We start from the raw sequence: 22749 nt of genomic DNA on the forward strand, positions 1-22749 counted from the left end.
GAGCATCCCATTAATAGCTGCATGAACGCCCCCCCCCCCCCCCCCCTCGAGCATCCCATTGGTTACTGCATGAACGCCCCCCCCCCTCGAGCATCCCATTGGTTACTGCATGAACACCCCCCCCCCTCGAGCATCCCATTGGTTACTGCATGAAGGTCTCCGTTGAGCATCCCATTAATAGCTGCATGAACGCCCCCCCCCCCTCGAGCATCCCATTGGCTACTGCATGAACACCCCCCACCCCTCGAGCATCCCATTGGTTACTGCATGAAGGTCTCCGTTGAGCATCCCATTAATAGCTGCATGAACCCCCCCCCACCCACACACACACAAGCATCCCATTGTTTCCTGCATGAACACCCCCCCCCCCTCAAGCACGCCATCTTCATGTTTGCATGACACTTTTGATATTCTAGATTTCCTCTGATTGTCTATGCGATTCAAAATTGACCAATAGAAGTATAGAGAGGGGTTCCTAAAGATGCAGGAATGCCCAGATGCAGGAATGCCCAGAATTGCGGGCTGCAATTACACCTTTCTCGTCTGTCCAAGAAAATTAAACCGTTAAAACATGTTTAAAATTAGAAACTAAATTTAGAATACTGTAACTCTATCACACATTTGAATCTAGGTAATTTTTAGAACAGGGTAAACTGATAAAATCACGATGCACAAATCCTGCACCAATTTATATTATACCAATTTATACACCAATTTATTCCATGATCATATTCCATCATATTTCATGATGAGTCTACATTTGAATAAGAGTTTTATGGGTTATTGCTTGTACCTAAAATCCTTTTACATCATGCAAAATCGACAAAAGTCGATGAATTTCACTGAAGTAATTGAAAAGGAAATGTAATTGGAATAGGAAATGTAATTGGGACCCTTTAAAGATGAACTCTTGTAAAAAACTAAAAAAAGTCAAAATAATGTTGAAGTTTCAAACATCACACCGGTAGAATGTGAATCTCCCAAGATGCACTTGTCAAGGGGTGTAGGAAGCCATTTTGTTATGTTTGCTATGTGGCTAGCGCCACATCTCCAGCGGTAGCATAATGATGGATAATTTGAGATTGAATATAGCTTTTAATTTGTTTCACACATGGAAGTCTGAAATATATAACATTTAATATTTGCCTAATTTTAATACGGGCCAGGGAGGGGCGCAGTGGATATACTAAATTGTTTGTTTCGCTAACTAAACTAGGCTAGCTAACGCGTTAGCATACTTCAACGAAATCAATTTTTCAGTTGTTCGGTTCATCCAAAAGTTTCCCTGAGTTTTATGGCTTTGGTCTAGGTATCTACTTTTGTTCAAGTGAGGGATCGGACTAAGTGGTGCATCGTACATGAATTAAGAAACAGGGTCAGAGTTGTATAATCCAACTTTAGGCTCGTTTGAGAGGACGAGTAGAAGTGCCGCTAACGTTAGCTAACAACTCTTCACAACAACGGCCCTCTGCATTAATCTAATAATGGCAGAAGACATACGACAGGACAAGAAAGCCAACTTCTCTGCTCTGACGGAGCACAACAACAACGGAGTGACAAAGATTTCTGGCCTGGCCTCCAACAAAACTGGCGCCTCCAAGAAATTAGTCATTAAAAATTTCAAAGGTAACGCGTGCTGAATAGCTAGTTAACGTTAGCTAGCTTGCTACACGTTATTTAGCTGTTTTGCCTGATTATCAACTATATGTTAGTAATTGGCTAACTAGTTAACTCTACTTATGTAATTGCCATAATGCCATAATTGGCAGCGTAACTAAAGTTCATATTTGAAAGTTGTCCATGATGGCCAGCTGGGTAGCCTAGGAAGTTTTTAGACCAAGTTAGCTTGTGACATATTTGAAGCAATTGATAGCCATGGCATGTAAACAACAGAATATTCCGTTGCGACCTGACCCTGGAAATATTGCTCAACTCTGGTTACGTCTTCTAGCTAACTTTACCAAGCTAATGACATGCTGGCAGAATAAATATATATTTTTTGCATTCTATTACAATTTTGACATTTGTTGACTCTGTCCCTGTCAGATGTTTACAAATGGTTGAACATGCAAACAATAGTCAACTGTTTACAAACAATATTCTCCTTGTTTACAAATTAACTTTACATTTCTCCTCATTTAAATGAGGTACCCAGCTAGAGGCTGGGTCTGTCTAACCATTTTGCTATGCCTTGGTGTGGCGTGACTCTGTTGTGTGTTCCCAGACAGGCCAAAGCTAGCGGACAACTACACTGAGGACACCTGGCTGAAGCTGAGGGATGCGGTAGGAGCCATCCAGAACAGCACCTCCATCAAGTACAACCTAGAGGAACTCTACCAGGTCAGGCCTAAAGCATCAAACACACAGTTGCACTTTCAGGACATGAAACACATAGTTTGTGGAGAGCTTACAGCCCTTATTGACCTTTCTAAAACATGGGCCTAGTTCATGTGTCCAACGGGCCTTGATGACATGTCTATATCCAAGTCCCAGTGTTTCCATGTGAATAATATGTACCGAAATTGGCACTTTTATTGTCTTCATCTGTATGACACCATTACCCCAGCTGTCTTGTCATGTGACCTGTGGGTCGCCCTTTGCTGTTTGTATCTGTGTACCATTACTCCAGCTGTCTTATCATGTGACCTGCTGGTTGCCCTTTACTGTCTGTATCTGTGTACCATTACTCCAGCTGTCTTGGTCATGTGACCTGCTTGTTGCCCTAGCCAGTCTGGGTTGGTGGTGCAAACTGACACCCTATTCCCTATGTGGTGTACTATTTAGGGTATAGGGTGCCATTTGGGACGTTACCCGATTCCAACGGGCAGCAGAGATCGGTCCTAAGACACTATGCCTCTCTAGTCTCAAATTATTGGAGAGGAGAGCTGCTCTATGCCAGCCAGCAGGTTCTGTAGCTCACATCAGCAGTCAGTATACCCAACCACTGTGCTGACCAGTCACCAGCCTGTTGACATGGCTAACCCTATCACTCTGACCAGTCACCAGCCTGTTGACATGGCTAACCCTATCACTCTGACCAGTCACCAGCCTGTTGACTTGGCTAACCCTATCACTCTGACCAGTCACCAGCCTGTTGACATGGCTAACCCAACCACTCTGACCAGTCGCCAGCCTGTTGACTTGGCTAACCCTATCACTCTGACCAGTCACCAGCCTGTTGACTTGGCTAATCCAACCACTCTGACCAGTCACCAGCCTGTTGACTTGGCTAATCCTGTCTTGTAACTTTTCCAAGGAGGGATGACTTACAGAATTGAGGAATACTTAGTATGTTGACCTCCGTCTCCTCTGTTTCAGGCGGTGGAGAACCTGTGTTCCTATAAAGTCTCCCCCACACTGTACAAGCAGCTCCGTCAGGTCTGTGAGGACCATGTCCAGGCCCAGATACATCAGTTCAGAGAATATCCTTTACACTGTGTGTGTGTCTTTGCGTGTGAAAGTGTGCTCCTATATGTTTTGCCAGTGCGTAATGTGTGTGGATGTTTATTAAAGCCTGTTTGACAGGTAGCCTAGGCGGCAGGGTAGCCTAGTGGTTAGAGCGTTGGACCTAGTAACCGAAAGGTTGCAAGTTCGAATCCCCGAGCTGACAAGGTACAAATCTGTTGTTCTGCCCCACTGTTCCTAGGCCGTCATTGAAAATAAGAATTTGTTCTTAACTGACTTGCCTAGTAAAATAAAGGTAAAATAAAATAAAAAAATTCAAGTCTATTTGATGAGAACATCTGTAATTTATGAAGCAGCATGACAGTGGCTCCTCTGAGGAGATAAGCTTGTTTTGTAACATTATTATTATGTTTTTTAATAGTTGATTTGTGTTGCTGCACCTTGTGTTTCTTGGCTATTTACATAGTTTTGTTCACATGCTACGTTGTTTTTCAATGTTTTGTATTTGCTTCAACTACCAGTGAAGACGTCCGCTACTAGTCAGACTAGTCTACTGTGTTATAAACTGGCTGGTTCCAGCCCTGAATGCTGATTGGCTGACAGTCGTGGTATATCAGACCGTATACCACAAAACATTTTGTACGGCTCTTATTACGTTGGTAACCAGTTTATAGTAAGCAATAAGGTACCTTGGGGGTTTGGGGTATATGGCCAATATACCATGGCTAAGGGCTGTGTCCAGGCACTCTGCGTTGTGCTTAAGAACAGCCCTTAGCCGTGGTATATTGGCCATATACCACACCTCCTCAGTCCTTATTGCATAAATATCTCACAGGCACACTGTCACGGACCACTCCAGTGGCTGGAATACCATCATTGCCACAATAACCTTGGCCTGGGTCTCCCTGATAACACCAGCTGATCTGGTTAGTTGTGACTGGGGGGCTTCAAGGAACCTGGCAGCCTCCTGTTATAGAGCTCTATGTCTTCTCAGTGGGCCGCTGTGTAGTAGTGTCTCTGTACCAGCTGTGTAGTAGTGTCTCTGTACCAGCTGTGTGGTAGTGTCTCTGTACCAGCTGTGTGTAGTAGATGTCTCTGTACCAGCAGTGTGTAGTAGATGTCTCTGTACCAGCTGTGTGTAGTAGATGTCTCTGTACCAGCTGTGTGGTAGATGTCTCTGTACCAGCTGTATGTCTTCTCAGTGGGCCGCTGTGTAGTAGTGTCTCTGTACCAGCTGTGTAGTAGTGTCTCTGTACCAGCTGTGTGGTAGTGTTTCTGTACCAGCTGTGTAGTAGTGTCTCTGTACCAGCTGTGTGTAGTAGATGTCTCTGTACCAGCTGTGTGTAATAGTGTCTCTGTACCAGCTGTGTGTAATAGTGTCTCTGTACCGGCTGTGTAATAGTGTCTCTGTACCAGCTGTGTAATAGTGTCTCTGTACCAGCTGTGTGTCTTCTCAGCGGGCCGCTGTGTAGTAGTGTCTCTGTACCAGCTGTGTAGTAGTGTCTCTGTACCAGCTGTGTAGTAGTGTCTCTGTACCAGCTGTGTAGTAGATGTCTCTGTACCAGCTGTGTGTAGTAGATGTCTCTGTACCAGCTGTGTGTAGTAGATGTCTCTGTACCAGCTGTGTGTAGTAGATGTCTCTGTACCAGCTGTGTGTAGTAGATGTCTCTGTACCACTATGTTTGACATGTTGTTCATTTAGCAGACACCTCTCATCCAGAGATACTTACAGGAGCATTTATGTTTACGGTGCTTTGCTTAATGCCACAGACATGTTTTTCACCTAGTCGGCTTGGGGTTTCGAACCAGCAACCTTTCGTTTACTGGCCCCACTCTCCTAACCGTTAGGCTACCTGCCGCCCAGGGGGCACCTTGGACCTCTTCAGCCAGCTAGCTGCACACAGCGACACGCTGCTTGGACTGATGGCAAATAAGAAAAACAATGGACATCCCTGTAATGGGGATCTCTATAAACTACACCGTTTGTAGTCATCAGAAGGTTGTCATGTTTTTTTAACCACAACCTGGTGCGAGTCGAGGCCCCGTCCAAAGAGAGAGTGTTTGACTGTTGTGTTTTGATTGAATTGAGGCCCGGTCCTTAACCGTAGCGCCTCACAGAGTCCCTGGACAGCCTGTCTTTCCTGAAGAGGATGAACCGATGTTGGCAGGACCACTGCAGACAGACGGTTAGTCAGACAGCCTTTATCATGAGACATTTATTCTGTCTAAAAATGTATGTTGTATAATGAGTCTAACGTAAGTGTGTCATGTGTAACCTGGGTTACTGCAGATCATGATCCGGAGTATCTTTCTGTTCCTGGATCGTACCTACGTGCTCCAGAACTCCCTGCTCCCCTCCATCTGGTAAGAGCCCCGTCCAGTAGCTATTAGGAAAAACACAAACATTCATCCATTCTCAGTGGCAAACAGTCTTTTCCTGTTCTGAGATGGTGATCGTTTCTTTCTGTCCTCTGACAGAGACCGTGTCAGAAATGGAACCCTATTCACTACTTAGTGCACTACCTTTGACTAGGTCCTCGTTGGGCTAAAAGAGTTCCCCATGTAGGAAGTAGGGTGCCATTTGGGATGTAAACCGTTACTGTTCACCGTCCACCGTGACTGTGTGTGTGTTCCACAGGGATACCGGGCTGGAACTCTTCCGGAACCACATCGTGAGCGACGGGGCTGTCCAGAAGCGCACGGTCGACGGGATCCTGGAACAGATCGAACGCGAACGCAACGGAGAGACAGTGGACCGCAGCCTTCTCCGCAGCCTACTGGGCATGCTCTCAGACCTGCAGGTGATTGGTCAATATGCTTCATAAGTCTTGTCTTACCATTTGGCCAATGAACCAATCAAGTCAAAGCAGTCATTTGCGAGTCATACGAGTGCATTTTCTTAGCAGTGTAGAACTATTGTTCCATAGGCAGATGGTATGTAGATTCTCTGATCTTCTGGTATCATCTATTGTCTCTCTCCTCAGGTCTCTGTAGATTCTCTGATCTTCTGGTGTCATCTATTGTCTCTCTTCTCAGGTCTCTGTAGATTCTCTGATCTCCTGGTATCATCTATTGTCTCTCTCCTCAGGTCTCTGTAGATTCTCTGATCTGGTATCATCTATTGTCTCTCTCCTCAGGTCTCTGTAGATTCTCTGATCTTCTGGTGTCATCTATTGTCTCTCTTCTCAGGTCTCTGTAGATTCTCTGATCTCCTGGTATCATCTATTGTCTCTCTCCTCAGGTCTCTGTAGATTCTCTGATCTGGTATCATCTATTGTCTCTCTCCTCAGGTCTCTGTAGATTCTCTGATCTGGTATCATCTATTGTGTCTCTCCTCAGGTCTCTGTAGATTCTCTGATCTGGTATCATCTATTGTCTCTCTTCTCAGGTCTCTGTAGATTCTCTGATCTCCTGGTATCATCTATTGTCTCTCTTCTCAGGTCTCTGTAGATTCTCTGATCTCCTGGTATCATCTATTGTCTCCTCAGGTCTCTGTAGATTCTCTGATCTCCTGGTATCATCTATTGTCTCTCTCCTCAGGTCTCTGTAGATTCTCTGATCTGGTGTCATCTATTGTCTCTCTTCTCAGGTCTCTGTAGATTCTCTGATCTCCTGGTGTCATCTATTGTCTCTCCTCAGGTGTATAAAGAGTCGTTTGAGGAGCGTTTTTTGATGGAGACTGACAGACTGTACGCTGCAGAGGGACAGAGGCTGATGCAGGAACGAGACGTGAGTGACAGCCGTCAACCAAATGCTTTAATTCAATATTATGACCATGCCCCTATATAGCTAGCATACCTGGCTTTCCCCTAGTGACGGTCATAAGTGACGTGTGTGTCCAGGTGCCGGAGTACCTGCATCATGTGGCTCATCGGTTGGAAGAAGAGAACGATCGTGTCATCAGCTACCTCGACCAGAGCACTCAGTAAGACCCGCCTCTTCCTCCACACCCCTTAGACTGACAGGCCTGTGCTCCAATCAGAGTACACTAGATCATCTCACAGATTTGAACCACTTTACTTTCTCTTCCACCTCCTCCTCCATCTGTGTTGATCATCTCTCTCTCTGTTTGTATTCAACAGGAAGCCACTTATCTCTAATGTAGAGAAGCAGCTGCTTGGAGAACACATGACGGCCATCTTACAGAAAGGTATCTATCAGCAGTATGTGATATTGACAACCCTCAAGGTCTCTGTATTGTTAGACGGTAACAAGGTGATACTGACCCTCTCCTCCAGGTCTCAGTATTCTGTTAGACGGTAACCAGGTGACTGACCCCCCTCCAGGTCTCAGTATTCTGTTAGATGGTAACCAGGTGATACTGACCCTCTCCTCCGGGTCTCAGTATTCTGTTAGATGGTAACCAGGTGATACTGACCCTCTCCTCCGGGTCTCAGTATTCTGTTAGACGGTAACCAGGTGATACTGACCCCCCTCCAGGTCTCAGTATTCTGTTAGACGGTAACCAGGTGATACTGACCCTCTCCTCCAGGTCTCAGTATTCTGTTAGACGGTAACCGGGTGATACTGACCCTCTCCTCCAGGTCTCAGTATTCTGTTAGATGGTAACCAGGTGATACTGACCCCTCCTCCAGGTCTCAGTATTCTGTTAGATGGTAACCAGGTGATACTGACCCTCTCCTCCAGGTCTCAGTATTCTGTTAGATGGTAACCAGGTGATACTGACCCTCCTCCAGGTCTCAGTATTCTGTTAGATGGTAACCGGGTGATATTGACCCTCCTCCAGGTCTCAGTATTCTGTTAGACGGTAACAAGGTGATACTGACCCTCTCCTCCAGGTCTCAGTATTCTGTTAGACGGTAACCGGGTGATGGAGCTGGCTCTGCTTTACCAGCTCTTCAGTAAGGTGAAGGGAGGACTCCCCACTCTGCTGCAGCACTGGAGAGACTACATCAAGGTACGCTCTCTGGCTCTCTGGCTCTCTCTCGCTCTCTGCCTCTCTCTCGCTCTCTGCCTCTCTCGCTCTCTGCCTCTCTCTCTCGCTCTCTGCCTCTCTCTCTCGCTCTCTGCCTCTCTCTCTCGCTCTCTGCCTCTCTCTCTCGCTCTCTGCCTCTCTCTCTCTCGCTCTCTGCCTCTCTCTCTCGCTCTCTGCCTCTCTCTCTCGCTCTCTGCCTCTCTCTCTCGCTCTCTGCCTCTCTCTCTCGCTCTCTCTGCCTCTCTCTCTCGCGCTCTCTGCCTCTCTCTCTCGCGCTCTCTGCCTCTCTCTCGCGCTCTCTGCCTCTCTCTCGCGCTCTCTGCCTCTCTCTCGCGCTCTCTGCCTCTCTCTCGCGCTCTCTGCCTCTCTCTCGCGCTCTCTGCCTCTCTCTCGCGCTCTCTGCCTCTCTCTCGCGCTCTCTGCCTCTCTCTCGCGCTCTCTGCCTCTCTCTCGCGCTCTCTCGCGCTCTCTCGCGCTCTCTGCCTCTCTCTCGCGCTCTCTGCCTCTCTCTCGGGCTCTCTGCCTCTCTCTCGCACTCTCACTCAGAAACACTTCTATTGATTCCAGTCTCACTGAGATGTCTCCTAACAGAGTTTTGGTGGTGAGATTGTGGGCACCCCGGAGAAGGATAAGGACATGGTTCAAGACCTGTTGGACTTTAAGGATAAGATGGACAACGTGGCCCAGGGCTGTTTCAACAGAAACGAGAGCTTCATCAACGCTATGAAGGAGGCCTTTGAAGCTTTCATCAACAACAGACCCAACAAACCTGCTGAACTCATCGGTGAGGACAAGACCGCTGTGTGTGTGTGTGCAAAGAGTCAGGGCAGGAGATATTTAAAGGCACCTGGAATCTTAAAACGGTGCGCCATTGCTTAAAATACCAGTCAGAGGTTCCACGCCAGTTAGGAGTGTTTCCTAACTAATATAACTATAACTAACTAATATGAGTGTTTCCTAACTAATATAACTATAACTAACTAATATAACTAATATGAGTGTTTCCTAACTAATATAGCTATAACTAACTAATATAACTAATGAGTTTCCTAACTAATATAACTATAACTAACTAATATAACTAATATGAGTTTCCTAAGTAATATAACTATAACTAACTAATATAACTAATGAGTGTTTCCTAACTAATATAACTAACTAATGAGTGTTTCCTAACTAATATAACTATAACTAACTAATATGAGTGTTTCCTGTATGTTTTATCTAACTGGCGGTGTCCTATCTCTGCACAGCGAAGTACGTGGACTGTAAGTTGAGGGCGGGCAACAAGGAAGCTACCGAGGAGGAGATGGAGAGAATTCTGGACAAGATCATGATCATCTTCCGCTTCATCCACGGGAAGGATGTGTTCGAGGCCTTTTATAAGAAGGACCTGGCCAAACGCCTGCTGGTGGGGAAGAGTGCCTCCGTGGACGCTGAGAAGTCCATGCTGTCCAAACTCAAACACGGTAAGCTGTCCAAACACGTTAAGCTGTCCAAACATGGTAAGTTGTCCAAACTCAAACACGGTATGATGACAGGAGATACAATGCATCTCCAAAATCACAACTTTGTCACCATCACATGTTATGGTATCTGTTGTAGCGGGCTTTGTCTGTGGGTAGGGACTTAAAACTAGCTTTTTGGTCTAGCAGTTTTATTACCAGACAAAATATATTTATTTTTTTAAACAAATGAGCATGCTTTGTAATGTTTCAGAAACAAATGAGCATGCTTTGTAATGTTTCGGAAACAAACTTATTACTAGTAAGAAGTGATGTGGTATAGGGCTAATCATTTTTAACAAACTTTTTTTTTTTTTTTTGACCAAAACATCACAGATGAGACATGTTCAGCTGCCCCTTTAAGGGCGGCATGTTACCGTGACAACGGTCCTCAATAGTCCTCTCTACCCACCAACATGGCTGGTGATATAGACCTCTACCCACCAACATGGCTGGTGTAATAGACTTCTTTACCCACCAACATGGCTGGTGTAATAGACCTCTCTACCCACCAACATGGCTGGTGATATAGACCTCTTTACCCACCAACATGGCTGGTGTAATAGACCTCTCTACCCGCCAACATGGCTGGTGTAATAGACCTCTCTACCCACCTACATGGCTGGTGTAATAGTCCTCTCTACCCACCAACATGGCTGGTGTTATAGTCCTCTCTACCCACCAACATGGCTGGTGATATAGACCTCTCTACCCACCTACATGGCTGGTGATATAGACCTCTCTACCCGCCAACATGGCTGGTGTAATAGACCTCTCTACCCACCTACATGGCTGGTGTAATAGTCCTCTCTACCCACCAACATGGCTGGTGTTATAGTCCTCTCTACCCACCAACATGGCTGGTGATATAGACCTCTACCCACCTACATGGCTGGTGATATAGACCTCTCTACCCACCTACATGGCTGGTGATATAGACCTCTACCCACCAACATGGCTGGTGAAATAGACCTCTACCCACCAACATGGCTGGTGAAATAGACCTCTACCCACCAACATGGCTGGTGAAATAGACCTCTCTACCCACCAACATGGCTGGTGAAATAGTCCTCTCTACCCACCAACATGGCTGGTGATATAGTCCTCTCTACCCACCAATGTCAAAATCTACCCGCATTTGGCGAGTGTGTTTATTTTAGGCCCTGTGTTCGTGATGTCAAATGTCCTCCGGCAGATGTTGATTGTTGCCTCAGCAGTGAAGTTGGCCCATCGGTGGTTTGTCACTACCTCCGGTGTGTGACTGTAGAAACACCACCACAGTTACCAGGTCATGCAATGTGTTTTAAGCAGTATGGCCCGTAGGAGGTGTGGAATATGGCCAATACACCACGGCTAAGGGCTGTTCTTAAGCATGACTCAACACGGAGTGCCTGGATACAGCCCTTAGCCGTGGTATATTGGCCATATACCCCAAACCCCCAAGGTTCCTTATTGCTATTATAAACTGGTAACAAACATAATTAGAGCAGTAAAAATGCATGTTTTGTCATACCCGTGGTATATGATCTGATATACCCTGGCTGTCAGCCAATCAGCATTCAGCGCTCGAACCACCCAGCTTATAATACTCTATAATACTCTATAAAAACTTGTGAACAGAAAGTGGGTGTGATGGTTTGTGACTTCCTGCTTCCTGTCCCTGCAGAGTGTGGAGCGGCCTTCACCAGTAAGCTGGAGGGGATGTTTAAGGACATGGAGCTCTCCAAAGACGTTATGATCCAGTTCAAGCAGGTGAACACAGACTCCTCGATGTCACTGAAGTACTTACTGTATTATACCACCAGTGAATCATAGATGCCATCTGACTTGAGGCCATGTTGTCGTCACTCCTCCGTGACGCTCGTCCCTCAACCAATCTGTCTTGTAGGACGTGGAACTCGTATTTTTGGTTGGTCGCTAGTGCCGTGACTTTCAGCTGTGGAGCTGTTGTCGCTAGCTAGCTTACTGACATGGCTACAGTTGAAGTCGGGAAGTTTACATACACGGAGGTTGGAGTCATTACAACTTGTTTTTCAACCACTCCACACATTTCTTGTTAACCAACTAGTTTTGGCAAGTTGATTAGGACATCTAATTTGTGCATCACACAAGTTATTTTTCCAACAATTGTATACAGACAGATTATTTCACTTTTTAATTCACTATCACAATTCCAGTGGGTCAGAAGTTTACATACACTAAGTTGACTGTGCCTTTAAACAGCTTGGAAAATTATGTCATGGCTTTAGAAGCTTCTGATAGGCTAATTGACATCATTTGAGTCAATTGGAGGTTTCCCTGTGGATGTATTTCAAGGCCTACCTTCAAACTAAGTGCCTCTTTGCTTGACATCATGGGAAAATCAAAAGAAATCAGCCAAGACCTCAGAAAAAAATAATTGTAGACCTCCAAGTCTGGTTTATCCTTGTGAGCAATTTCCAAACACCTGAAGGTACCACGTTCATCTGTACAAACAATAGTATGCAAGTATTAACAACATGGGACCACGCAGCCGTCATACCACTCAGGAAGAAGATGCGTTCTGTCTCCTAGAGATGAACGCACTTTTGTGTGAAAAGTGCAAATCAATCCCACAACAACAGCAAAGGACCTTGTGAAGATGCCGGAGGAAACGGGTACAAAAGTATCTATATCCACAGTAAAACAAGTCCTATATCAACATAACCTGAAAGGCTGCTCAGCAAGGAAGAAGCCACTGCTCCAAAACCACCATAAAAAAGCCAGACTACGGTTTGCAACTGCACATGGGGACAAAGATCGTACTTTTTGGAAAAATGTAATCTGGTCTTATGAAACACAAATCGAACTGTTTGGCCATAATGACCATCGTTATGTTTGGAGGAAAAATAGGGAGGCTTGCAAGCCGAAGAACACCATCCCAACTGTAAAGCACGGGGGTGGCAGCATCATGTTGTGGGGGTGCTTTGCTGCAGGAGGGACTGGTTCGCTTTACAAAATCGATGGCATCACGAGGGAGGAAAATGATGTGGATATATTGAAGCAACATCAAGACATCAGTCAGGAAGTTAAAGCTTGGTCGCAAATGGGTCTTCCAAATGGACAATGACCCCAAGCATACTTCCAAAGTTGTGGCAAAATGGCTTAAGGACAACAAAGTCTAGGTATTGGAGTGACCATCACAAAGCCCTGACCTCAATCCTATAGAAAATTTGTGGGCAGAACTGAAAAAGCATGTGCGAGCAAGGAGGCCTACAAACCTGACTCGGTTACACCAGCTCTGTCAGGAGGAATGGGCCAAAATTCATCCAACTTATTGTGAGAAGCTTGTGGAAGGCTACCCAAAACATTTGACCCAAGTTAAACAATTTAAAGTCAATGCTACCAAATACTAATTGAGTGTATGTAAACTTCTGACCCACTGGGAATGTGATGAAAGAAATAAAAGCTGAAATAAATCACACTGCTATTATTCTAACATTGCACATTCTTAAAATAACCTAGGACAGAGAATTTTTACTAGGATTATATGTCAGGAATTGTGAAAAACCAAATTTAAATATATTTGGCTATGGTGTTGTGTAAACCTCCGACTTCAACTGTGTGTGTGTCAGCTGTACAACTGAATGCATTCAACTGAAATGTGTCTTCTACATTTAACCCAACCCCTCTGCATCAGAGGGGGGGGGCTGCCTTAATCGACATCAACGTCAATCAGCATTTTGTTAGTTTAGATTAATTCGGACAGTTTTGTGGCAGAAGTGGGATTCAGCAGATGTCTCCTTGGTAACGCCTTCTCATGTTAGACAGCTTATTGTAGCTAAACTGCTTTGGAGCTATCCCATTAGCTTATTGTAGCTAAACTGCTTTGGAGCTATCCCATTAGCTTATTGTAGCTAAACTGCTTTGGAGCTATCCCATTAGCTTATTGTAGCTAAACTGCTTTGGAGCTATCCCATTAGCTTATTGTAGCTAAACTGCTTTGGAGCTATCCCATTAGCTTATTGTAGCTAAACTGCTTTGGAGCTATCCCATTAGCTTATTGTAGCTAAACTGCTTTGGAGCTATCCCATTAGCTTATTGTAGCTAAACTGCTTTGGAGCTATCCCATTAGCCTTTTGCGAGATAAGAGACAGATCTGTGCAGTCACAAACAACGCTCTATCAGATGTAAGAACATGCGATGACAAAAGATGGCAATCAATGGTTGAAACGGGTTCATACCAATATGGGAAGATAAAGGACACAAACAACTGAGCAATATTACTACTGTAATATATTGATTTACCACAGAAAATCATGTATAACATCTCTACCAATTGGGGTAAGTCCAATGATGTGTTTACATTTTGTTCCCAGATGGATTCAAATGATCTTGAATTAAGGAATACTCCATTTACACCATTTGCCAAGAAATGAAGGATTTGATTGTCTCGCACAACAGGACATTAATGTATTTTATTCCAGTATTGATCAAGGTTGTGTCCACCAGTACATTAATGTTTTGAATCAGGTTGTGTCCACCAGTACATGAATGTATTGAATCGGGTTGTGTCCACCAGTACATGAATGTATTGAATCGGGTTGTGTCCACCAGTACATGAATGTATTGAATCGGGTTGTGTCCACCAGTACATGAATGTATTGAATCGGGTTGTGTCCACCAGTACATGAATGTATTGAATCGGGTTGTGTCCACCAGTACATGAATGTATTGAATCGGGTTGTGTCCACCAGTACATGAATGTATTGAATCGGGTTGTGTCCACCAGTACATGAATGTATTGAATCGGGTTGTGTCCACCAGTACATGAGTGTATTGAATCGGGTTGTGTCCACCAGTACATGAATGTATTGAATCGGGTTGTGTCCACCAGTACATGAATGTATTGAATCGGGTTGTCTGTCTCCCCCAGTACACCCAGAACCAGAGTGAGCCCAGCCAGCTGGAGCTGACGGTCAACATCCTCACCATGGGCTACTGGCCCTCCTACACTCCTATGGAGGTCCACCTGCCCCCTGAGGTATGTCTGTCTGTGTGTGGTTGGGTGGTGTGTATGCTAGGCTTTATGACGCCTATATAAAGTTTATCTCACCCCCCTCCCTCTTCACTCCCCCTCCCTCCTCGCTCTTCACTCCCCCTCCCTCCTCGCTCTTCACTCCCCCTCCCTCCTCGCTCTTCCCTCCCCCTCCCTCCTCGCTCTTCCCTCCCTCCTCGCTCTTCCCTCCCCCTCCCTCCTCGCTCTTCACTCCCCCTCCCTCCTCGCTCTTCCCCTCCCTCCTCGCTCTTCCCTCCCCCTCCCTCCTCGCTCTTCCCTCCCCCTCGCTCTTCCTCCTCCCTCCCTCCTCGCTCTTCCCTCCCCTCCTCCTCGCTCTTCCCTCCCCCTCCCTCCTCGCTCTTCCCTCCCCCTCCCTCCTCGCTCTTCCCTCCCCCCTCCCTCCTCGCTCTTCCCTCCCCCTCCCTCCTCGCTCTTCCCTCCCCCTCCCTCCTCGCTCTTCCCTCCCCCTCCCTCCTCGCTCTTCCCTCCCCCTCCCTCCTCGCTCTTCCCCTCCCTCCTCGCTCTTCCCCTCCCTCCTCGCTCTTCCCTCCCTCCTCGCTCTTCCCTCCCCCTCGCTCTTCCCTCCCCCTCCCTCCTCGCTCTTCCCTCCCCCTCGCTCTTCCCTCCCCCTCCCTCCTCGCTCTTCCCTCCCCCTCGCTCTTTCCCTCCCCTCGCTCTTCCCTCCCCCTCCCTCCTCGCTCTTCCCTCCCCCTCGCTCTTCCCTCCCCCTCCCTCCTCGCTCTTTCCCTCCCCCTCCCTCCTCGCTCTTCCCTCCCCCTCGCTCTTCCCTCTTCCCTCCCCCTCCCTCCTCGCTCTTCCCTCCCCCTCCTCCTCGCTCTTCCCTCCCCCTCCCTCCTCGCTCTTCCCTCCCCCTCGCTCTTCCCTCCCCCTCCCTCCTCGCTCTTCCCTCCCCCTCGCTCTTCCCTCCCCCTCCCTCCTCGCTCTTCCCTCCCCCTCCCTCCTCGCTCTTCCCCTCCCCCTCCCTCCTCGCTCTTCCCTCCCCCTCCCTCCTCGCTCTTCCCTCCCCCTCCCTCCTCGCTCTTCCCTCCCCCTCCCTCCTCGCTCTTCCCTCCCCCTCCCTCCTCGCTCTTCCCTCCCCCTCCCTCCTCGCTCTTCCCTCCCCCTCCCTCCTCGCTCTTCCCTCCCCCTCCTCCTCGCTCTTCCCTCCCCCTCCCTCCTCGCTCTTCCCTCCCCCTCCCTCCTCGCTCTTCCCTCCTCGCTCTTCCCCCCCCTCCTCGCTCTTCCCTCCCCCTCCCTCCTCGCTCTTCCCCCCCCCTCCCTCGCTCTTCCCCCCCTCCTCGCTCTTCCCCCCCTCCTCGCTCTTCCCCCCTCCTCGCTCTTCCCCCCCTCCTCGCTCTTCCCCCCCTCCTCGCTCTTCCCCCCCCCTCCTCGCTCTCCCCCCCTCCTCGCTCTTCCCCCCCTCCTCGCTCTTCCCCCCCCTCCTCGCTCTTCCATCCCCTCCTCGCTCTTCCCTCCCCCCTCCCTCCCTCCTCGCTCTTCCCTCCCCCTCCCTCCCTCCTCGCTCTTCCCTCCCCCTCGCTCCCTCCTCGCTCTTCCCTCCCCCTCGCTCCCTCCTCGCTCTTCCCCCTCCCTCCCTCCTCGCTCTTCCCTCCCCCTCCCTCCCTCCTCGCTCTTCCCCCCCCTCCCTCCCTCCTCGCTCTTCCCCCCCTCCCTCCCTCCTCGCTCTTCCCCCCCCTCCCTCCCTCCTCGCTCTTCCCCCCCCCCTCCCTCCCTCCTCGCTCTTCCCCCCCCCTCCCTCGCTCTTCCCTCCCCCTCCCTCCCTCCTCGCTCTTCCCTCCCCCTCCCTCCTCACTCTTCCCAGATGGTGAAGCTCCAGGAGGTATTCAAGCTGTTCTATCTGGGGAAACACAGTGGCAGGAAGCTCCAGTGGCAGCCCACCCTGGGCCATGCTGTTCTGAAGACTGAGTTTAAAGAGGTGAGACTGAAAGGTTTCCCTTGAACAGTGCTTCTCCGGTCCTCAAATACCCTCAAAGTTAAATATGCTGGGATACAATAGGAATGGTGAGGACCAGAGCAACACTGTCCTAGAAGATGGGCGGCGTTCTTTGTAATGTCACATTTCTCATGCGTCTTTTACCAAGGAGCTGCAGGTGTCTGTTCCAGACGTGTCTCTAACTGTGTCTGTCTACAGGGTAAGAAGGAGCTGCAGGTGTCTGTTCCAGACGTGTCTCTAACTGTGTCTGTCTACAGGGTAAGAAGGAGCTGCAGGTGTCTGTTCCAGACGTGTCTCTGTGTGTCTGTCTACAGGGTAAGAAGGAGCTGCAGGTGTCTCTGTTCCAGACGTGTCTCTAACTGTGTCTGTCTACAGGGTAAGAAGGAGCTGCAGGTGTCTCTGTTCCAGACGTGTCTCTAACTGTGTCTGTCTACAGGGTAAGAAGGAGCTGCAGGTGTCTCTGTTCCAGACGTGTCTCTAACTGTGTCTGTCTACAGGGTAAGAAGGAGCTGCAGGTGTCTCTGTTCCAGACGTGTCTCTAACTGTGTCTGTCTACAGGGTAAGAAGGAGCTGCAGGTGTCTCTGTTCCAGACGTGTCTCTAACTGTGTCTGTCTACAGGGTAAGAAGGAGCTGCAGGTGTCTCTGTTCCAGACGTGTCTCTAACTGTGTCTGTCTACAGGGTAAGAAGGAGCTGCAGGTGTCTCTGTTCCAGACGTGTCTCTAACTGTGTCTGTCTACAGGGTAAGAAGGAGCTGCAGGTGTCTCTGTTCCAGACGTGTCTCTAACTGTGTCTGTCTACAGGGTAAGAAGGAGCTGCAGGTGTCTCTGTTCCAGACGTGTCTCTAACTGTGTCTGTCTACAGGGTAAGAAGGAGCTGCAGGTGTCTCTGTTCCAGACGTGTCTCTAACTGTGTCTGTCTACAGGGTAAGAAGGAGCTGCAGGTGTCTCTGTTCCAGACGTTGGTGCTGTTGATGTTCAACGAGGGGGAGGAGTTCAGCGTGGAGGAGATCAAATCAGCCACTGGCATAGGTACAGCTTCTCCCTCTGTCTTCATAGGTACAGCTTCTCCCTCTGTCTGTCTGACTGTCTTCATAGGCACAGCTTGTCTGTCTGTCTGTCTGACTGTCTGTCTTCATAGGTACAGCTTCTCTGTCTGTCTGCGTGTCTGTCTGTCTTCATAGGTACAAAGGTGTACATTAATTTTCTCTGGTCCTTTCCTTAGATTAATCTAACTACTCTGCTTATTAATCTCTAGTTTAGATTGATTCTGATCCCCTTCAGCCAATGCCAATGGCTACAACTGGTGTTACTGGGCTCCGACACAATGAAAAAGACATTACAGACTGATTTTACAATGTACCAACATTTACACATTACCATGTAGTCTTGTTTGTCATTGTAACCAGAGGGCTAATATTAATACTATGCATGCCAGTCTCTCTTGGCTGAGAGTTGAGGAAACACTGACTGCATTACTTCTTGTTTTTATAAAAACACATTGTGTTGGAAATTCCAAATTGTTTGCTTCGTCAACTTACACCAGACATGCCACCAGGGGTCTTTTCAGAGTCCCCAGGTCCAGAACAAATGAGAAGTACAGTATTATACAGAGCCATGACTGCATGGAACTCTTCTGTCTTATGGAGAGCAAGTGGACGGCAAAACCAACAAATTAAGCAACGGCACCTCCCCATGTGACCTCGAGCAATACGCTCTTTTGTGGTTATGAAACAATTCTGGGCTCTTATTTCTGCTCATGAAACCAACACTTGTTGCGTTTGATTTTTTGTTCAGTGTTGAAAAGAAAAAAAAGTACAGGACTTTGAGAGCGGCCCTGCGGTACACCACACTTTACATGTTTGGCATTAGAGAAGGTTCTATTAGATTGCCATATCATAGGTATTTCTCAACAACAGGTTAGGGTCAATAATATCAAAGGCTGCACTGAATTCTAACAGTACAGCTCCTGCAGTCTTATCCATTTCTTTTAAGCAGTCATCAGTGATTCGTGTCAATGCCGTCCGTACATGTTGAGTGCCCTTCTAATCACCTCGATCTCTCTTCTACATTAATCTCATTGCGTATTTGGGGTAAATAACATTTTGGCTCATTCATGAAATGCATGTAATTTTTCCAATTGAACTTGATGTATGTGGAAGTAGTAGTAACCGTGATCTGTGTCCCCGTTCCGTCCCCAGAGGAGGGTGAGTTGAGGCGTACCCTGCAGTCTCTGGCCTGTGGGAAGGCGCGCGTCCTCAATAAGAGTCCCCGGGGGAAGGACATAGAAGACGGAGACCGCTTCAACTTCAACAACGACTTCAGACACAAACTGTTCCGCATCAAGATCAACCAGATTCAGATGAAGGAAACGGTAGGGTTAACACCGGTCTCTGTGAAGGAAACGGTGGGGTTAACACCTCTCTCTCTGTGAAGGAAACGGTAGGGTTAACACCTCTCTCTCTGTGAAGGAAACGGTAGGGTTAACACCTCTCTGTCTCTGTGAAGGAAACGGTAGGGTTAACACCTCTCTGTCTCTGTGAAGGAAACGGTAGGGTTAACACTGGTCTCTGTGAAGGAAACGGTACATTGTCACGTCTGTGCCTGCCTGTTGAACAGAAAGGAGTGCTGACTCTAATCATTGTCTGTTATATCAGACTAATTCATCCATATAATGGTGCTTTCCACTGAGGGTTGACACTCCAGGTTCCCGTCAGTTAAATCTTATTGCCTAAGTTTTGAGTTCCTCCCTTGCCCATCATTGGAGGAAGTGTGGCCATCATGCATTCACACAGTCAATGACTCGAGTTGGAGTCATTTTTATTCAGGAAGTGAAACGTTCACAGAAAATAAATGGTGAATTACAGTTGTGTTGATGTGTGTGTCCAGGTAGAGGAGCAGGTGACCACCACAGAGCGTGTGTTGATGTTTCTGTGTGTCTGTGTGTGTCCAGGTAGAGGAGCAGGTGACCACCACAGAGCGTGTGTTGATGTTTCTGTGTGTCTGTGTGTGTCCAGGTAGAGGAGCAGGTGACCACCACAGACAGAGCGTGTGTTGATGTTTCTGTGTGTCCAGGTAGAGGAGCAGGTGACCACCACAGACAGAGCGTGTGTTGATGTTTCTGTGTGTCCAGGTAGAGGAGCAGGTGACCACCACAGACAGAGCGTGTGTTGATGTTTCTGTGTGTCCAGGTAGAGGAGCAGGTGACCACCACAGACAGAGCGTGTGTTGATGTTTCTGTGTGTCCAGGTAGAGGAGCAGGTGACCACCACAGACAGAGCGTGTGTTGATGTTTCTGTGTGTCCAGGTAGAGGAGCAGGTGACCACCACAGACAGAGCGTGTGTTGATGTTTCTGTGTGTCCAGGTAGAGGAGCAGGTGACCACCACAGACAGAGCGTGTGTTGATGTTTCTGTGTGTCCAGGTAGAGGAGCAGGTGACCACCACAGACAGAGCGTGTGTTGATGTTTCTGTGTGTCTGTGTGTGTCCAGGTAGAGGAGCAGGTGAGCACCACAGAGCGTGTGTTTCAGGACAGACAGTACCAGATCGACGCGGCCGTTGTCCGCATCATGAAGATGAGGAAAACCCTGGGCCACAACCTGTTGGTGTCAGAACTATACAACCAGCTCAAGTTCCCCGTCAAGGTACTCTTTCATTTTCACTCTCTCTCTCTCATTGCTTTTGTTCTTTTTTCCTACCCTGAAATATATAGTCACATCAGTCATTCACATCAAGTGATGTTCCTCCGTGTGTTCTCTCTCCTGTCATTCCTCTGTGTGTTCTCTCTCCTGTCATTCCTCTGTGTGTTCTCTCTCCTGTCATTCCTCTGTGTGTTCTCTCTCCTCTGTGTGTTCTCTCTCCTGTCATTCCTGTGTGTTCTCTCTCCTCTGTCATTCCTCTGTGTGTTCTCTCTCCTCTGTGTGTTCTCTCTCCTCTGTGTGTTCTCTCTCCTGTCATTCCTCTGTGTTCTCTCTCCTCTGTGTGTTCTCTCTCCTCTGTGTGTTCTCTCTCCTCTGTGTGTTCTCTCTCCTCTGTGTGTTCTCTCTCCTCTGTGTGTTCTCTCTCCTCTGTGTTCTCTCTTCTCTGTCATTCCTCTGTGTGTTCTCTCCTCTGTGTGTTCTCTCTCCTCTGTGTGTTCTCTCTCCTCTGTGTGTTCTCTCTCCTCTGTGTTCTCTCTCCTCTGTGTGTTCTCTCTCCTGTCATTCCTCTGTGTTCTCTCTCCTCTGTCATTCCTCTGTGTTCTCTCTCCTCTGTGTGTTCTCTCTCCTCTGTGTGTTCTCTCTCCTCTGTGTTCTCTCTCCTCTGTGTGTTCTCTCTCCTGTCATTCCTCTGTGTTCTCTCTCCTCTGTCATTCCTCTGTGTGTTCTCTCCTCTGTGTGTTCTCTCTCCTCTGTGTGTTCTCTCTCCTCTGTGTGTTCTCTCTCCTCTGTGTGTTCTCTCTCCTGTCATTCCTCTGTTCTCTCTCCTCTGTCATTCCTCTGTGTGTTCTCTCTCCTCTGTCATTCCTCTGTGTGTTCTCTCCTCTGTGTGTTCTCTCTCCTCTGTGTGTTCTCTCTCCTCTGTGTTCTCTCTCCTCTGTGTGTTCTCTCTCCTGTCATTCCTCTGTGTTCTCTCTCCTCTGTCATTCCTCTGTGTGTTCTCTCCTCTGTGTGTTCTCTCTCCTCTGTGTGTTCTCTCTCCTCTGTGTGTTCTCTCTCCTCTGTGTGTTCTCTCTCCTGTCATTCCTCTGTTCTCTCTCCTCTGTCATTCCTCTGTGTGTTCTCTCTCCTCTGTCATTCCTCTGTGTGTTCTCTCCTCTGTGTGTTCTCTCTCCTCTGTGTGTTCTCTCTCCTCTGTGTTCTCTCTCCTCTGTGTGTTCTCTCTCCTGTCATTCCTCTGTGTTCTCTCTCCTCTGTGTGTTCTCTCTCCTCTGTGTTCTCTCTCCTCTGTGTTCTCTCTCCTCTGTCATTCCTCTGTGTTCTCTCTCCTCTGTCATTCCTTTGTGTGTTCTCTCCTCAGCCTGGAGACCTGAAGAAGCGGATTGAGTCGCTGATTGACAGAGACTACATGGAGAGAGACAAGGAGAGTCCCAACCAGTACCACTATGTGGCCTGAGGGGGGCGCCACCTCCATCCTCCAACCCTCCGGTGCCCTGCCAGTGGGCTCAGCGAGTCAGAATCAGCTGGCCCTGATATAGCCCCATCTCTCCTTGAACTGCCCCACCCCCTCACCGCCCCCCCCTGCTTCTGGGGCCAGTCTGGAGGCCAGAGCCCAACCTGGACCAACACCAGCCCAGCCAACACCACCCTCATTGGGGGACTCAGAGCAGGCTGGGTCCTGGGGCTGGAGGAGTCTGTCTGGTGGGTGGAAGGCCGGCCGGCACACATCATCCGCTGACGACGCTAACAACGAGAACAATGTAGCACTTTCTCAAATGTGTTGTTTTGGGAGGAGGGGGGGGGGGGGGGTCTGTCCACATCTATCTGTCTCAGTCTCAGTTCCACTGTAGTTTAGCTCCTGTTGATTATTCAGGGTTTTTCTGTGAGGTAACATAACATGTACCGGCCTGGGCTAACACTGTGGCAGTGTTGTCAGACAGGGTACAGGAACAGGTTGGGGGGGTTCACATGGATACCGATTACAAGGAGTGACGAGGGGAGGGATGCTTTTGGGTCGGGGGACACTCTCTCCTGTATTTTGACCAACACTTTCCACGCTCTGAATTTTGTAGACCAGATTGTATTCTTTGTAAGAGAGAGAAAGGAAACATGAATAAATTGATATTTAATGAAGAGTTCATTCATGGTGTGAACATCAAATGGATTGAGTAGTTGTGTGTAACATAGTTGTGTGTCTGAGTAGTTGTGTGTAACATAGGGGTGTGACTGAGTAGTTGTGTGTAACAGTGGTGTGACTGAGTAGTTGTGTGTAACATAGGGGTGTGTCTGAGTAGTT

General features: G+C 48.0%; 1 protein-coding gene across 5 annotated transcripts; it reads left to right on the forward strand.

Moving 5' to 3' along the window:
* Nucleotides 1-985: 985 nt before the first annotated feature.
* LOC109885580 (cullin-4A-like) lies at nt 986-22591 on the forward strand. Of its 5 annotated transcripts, none has more exons than XM_031821968.1 (19): nt 988-1626; nt 2225-2340; nt 3319-3422; nt 5522-5591; nt 5696-5769; nt 6044-6206; nt 7045-7134; nt 7248-7330; nt 7488-7555; nt 8205-8323; nt 8933-9125; nt 9595-9810; nt 11513-11598; nt 14741-14848; nt 16686-16799; nt 17742-17847; nt 19017-19189; nt 19705-19768; nt 19891-20300. In XM_031821968.1, the coding sequence occupies exons 1-19, from the start codon at nt 1485-1487 to the stop codon at nt 19929-19931; spliced, it is 2130 nt and encodes a 709-aa protein (XP_031677828.1). In that variant the 5' UTR covers nt 988-1484; the 3' UTR covers nt 19932-20300. The 5 variants fall into 5 exon arrangements, with proteins under 5 accessions (XP_031677830.1, XP_031677828.1, XP_031677827.1 ...); XM_031821966.1 differs by lacking the exons at nt 19705-19768; nt 19891-20300 and adding exons at nt 20307-20459; nt 21814-22591 and having other exon boundaries at nt 990-1626; XM_031821967.1 differs by having other exon boundaries at nt 19705-20300.
* The last annotated feature ends 158 nt before the right edge of the window (nt 22592-22749 follow it).

Source organism: Oncorhynchus kisutch, unplaced genomic scaffold, assembly GCF_002021735.2.
Source record: "Oncorhynchus kisutch isolate 150728-3 unplaced genomic scaffold, Okis_V2 scaffold4040, whole genome shotgun sequence".
Taxonomy (NCBI): Eukaryota; Metazoa; Chordata; class Actinopteri; order Salmoniformes; family Salmonidae; genus Oncorhynchus; species Oncorhynchus kisutch.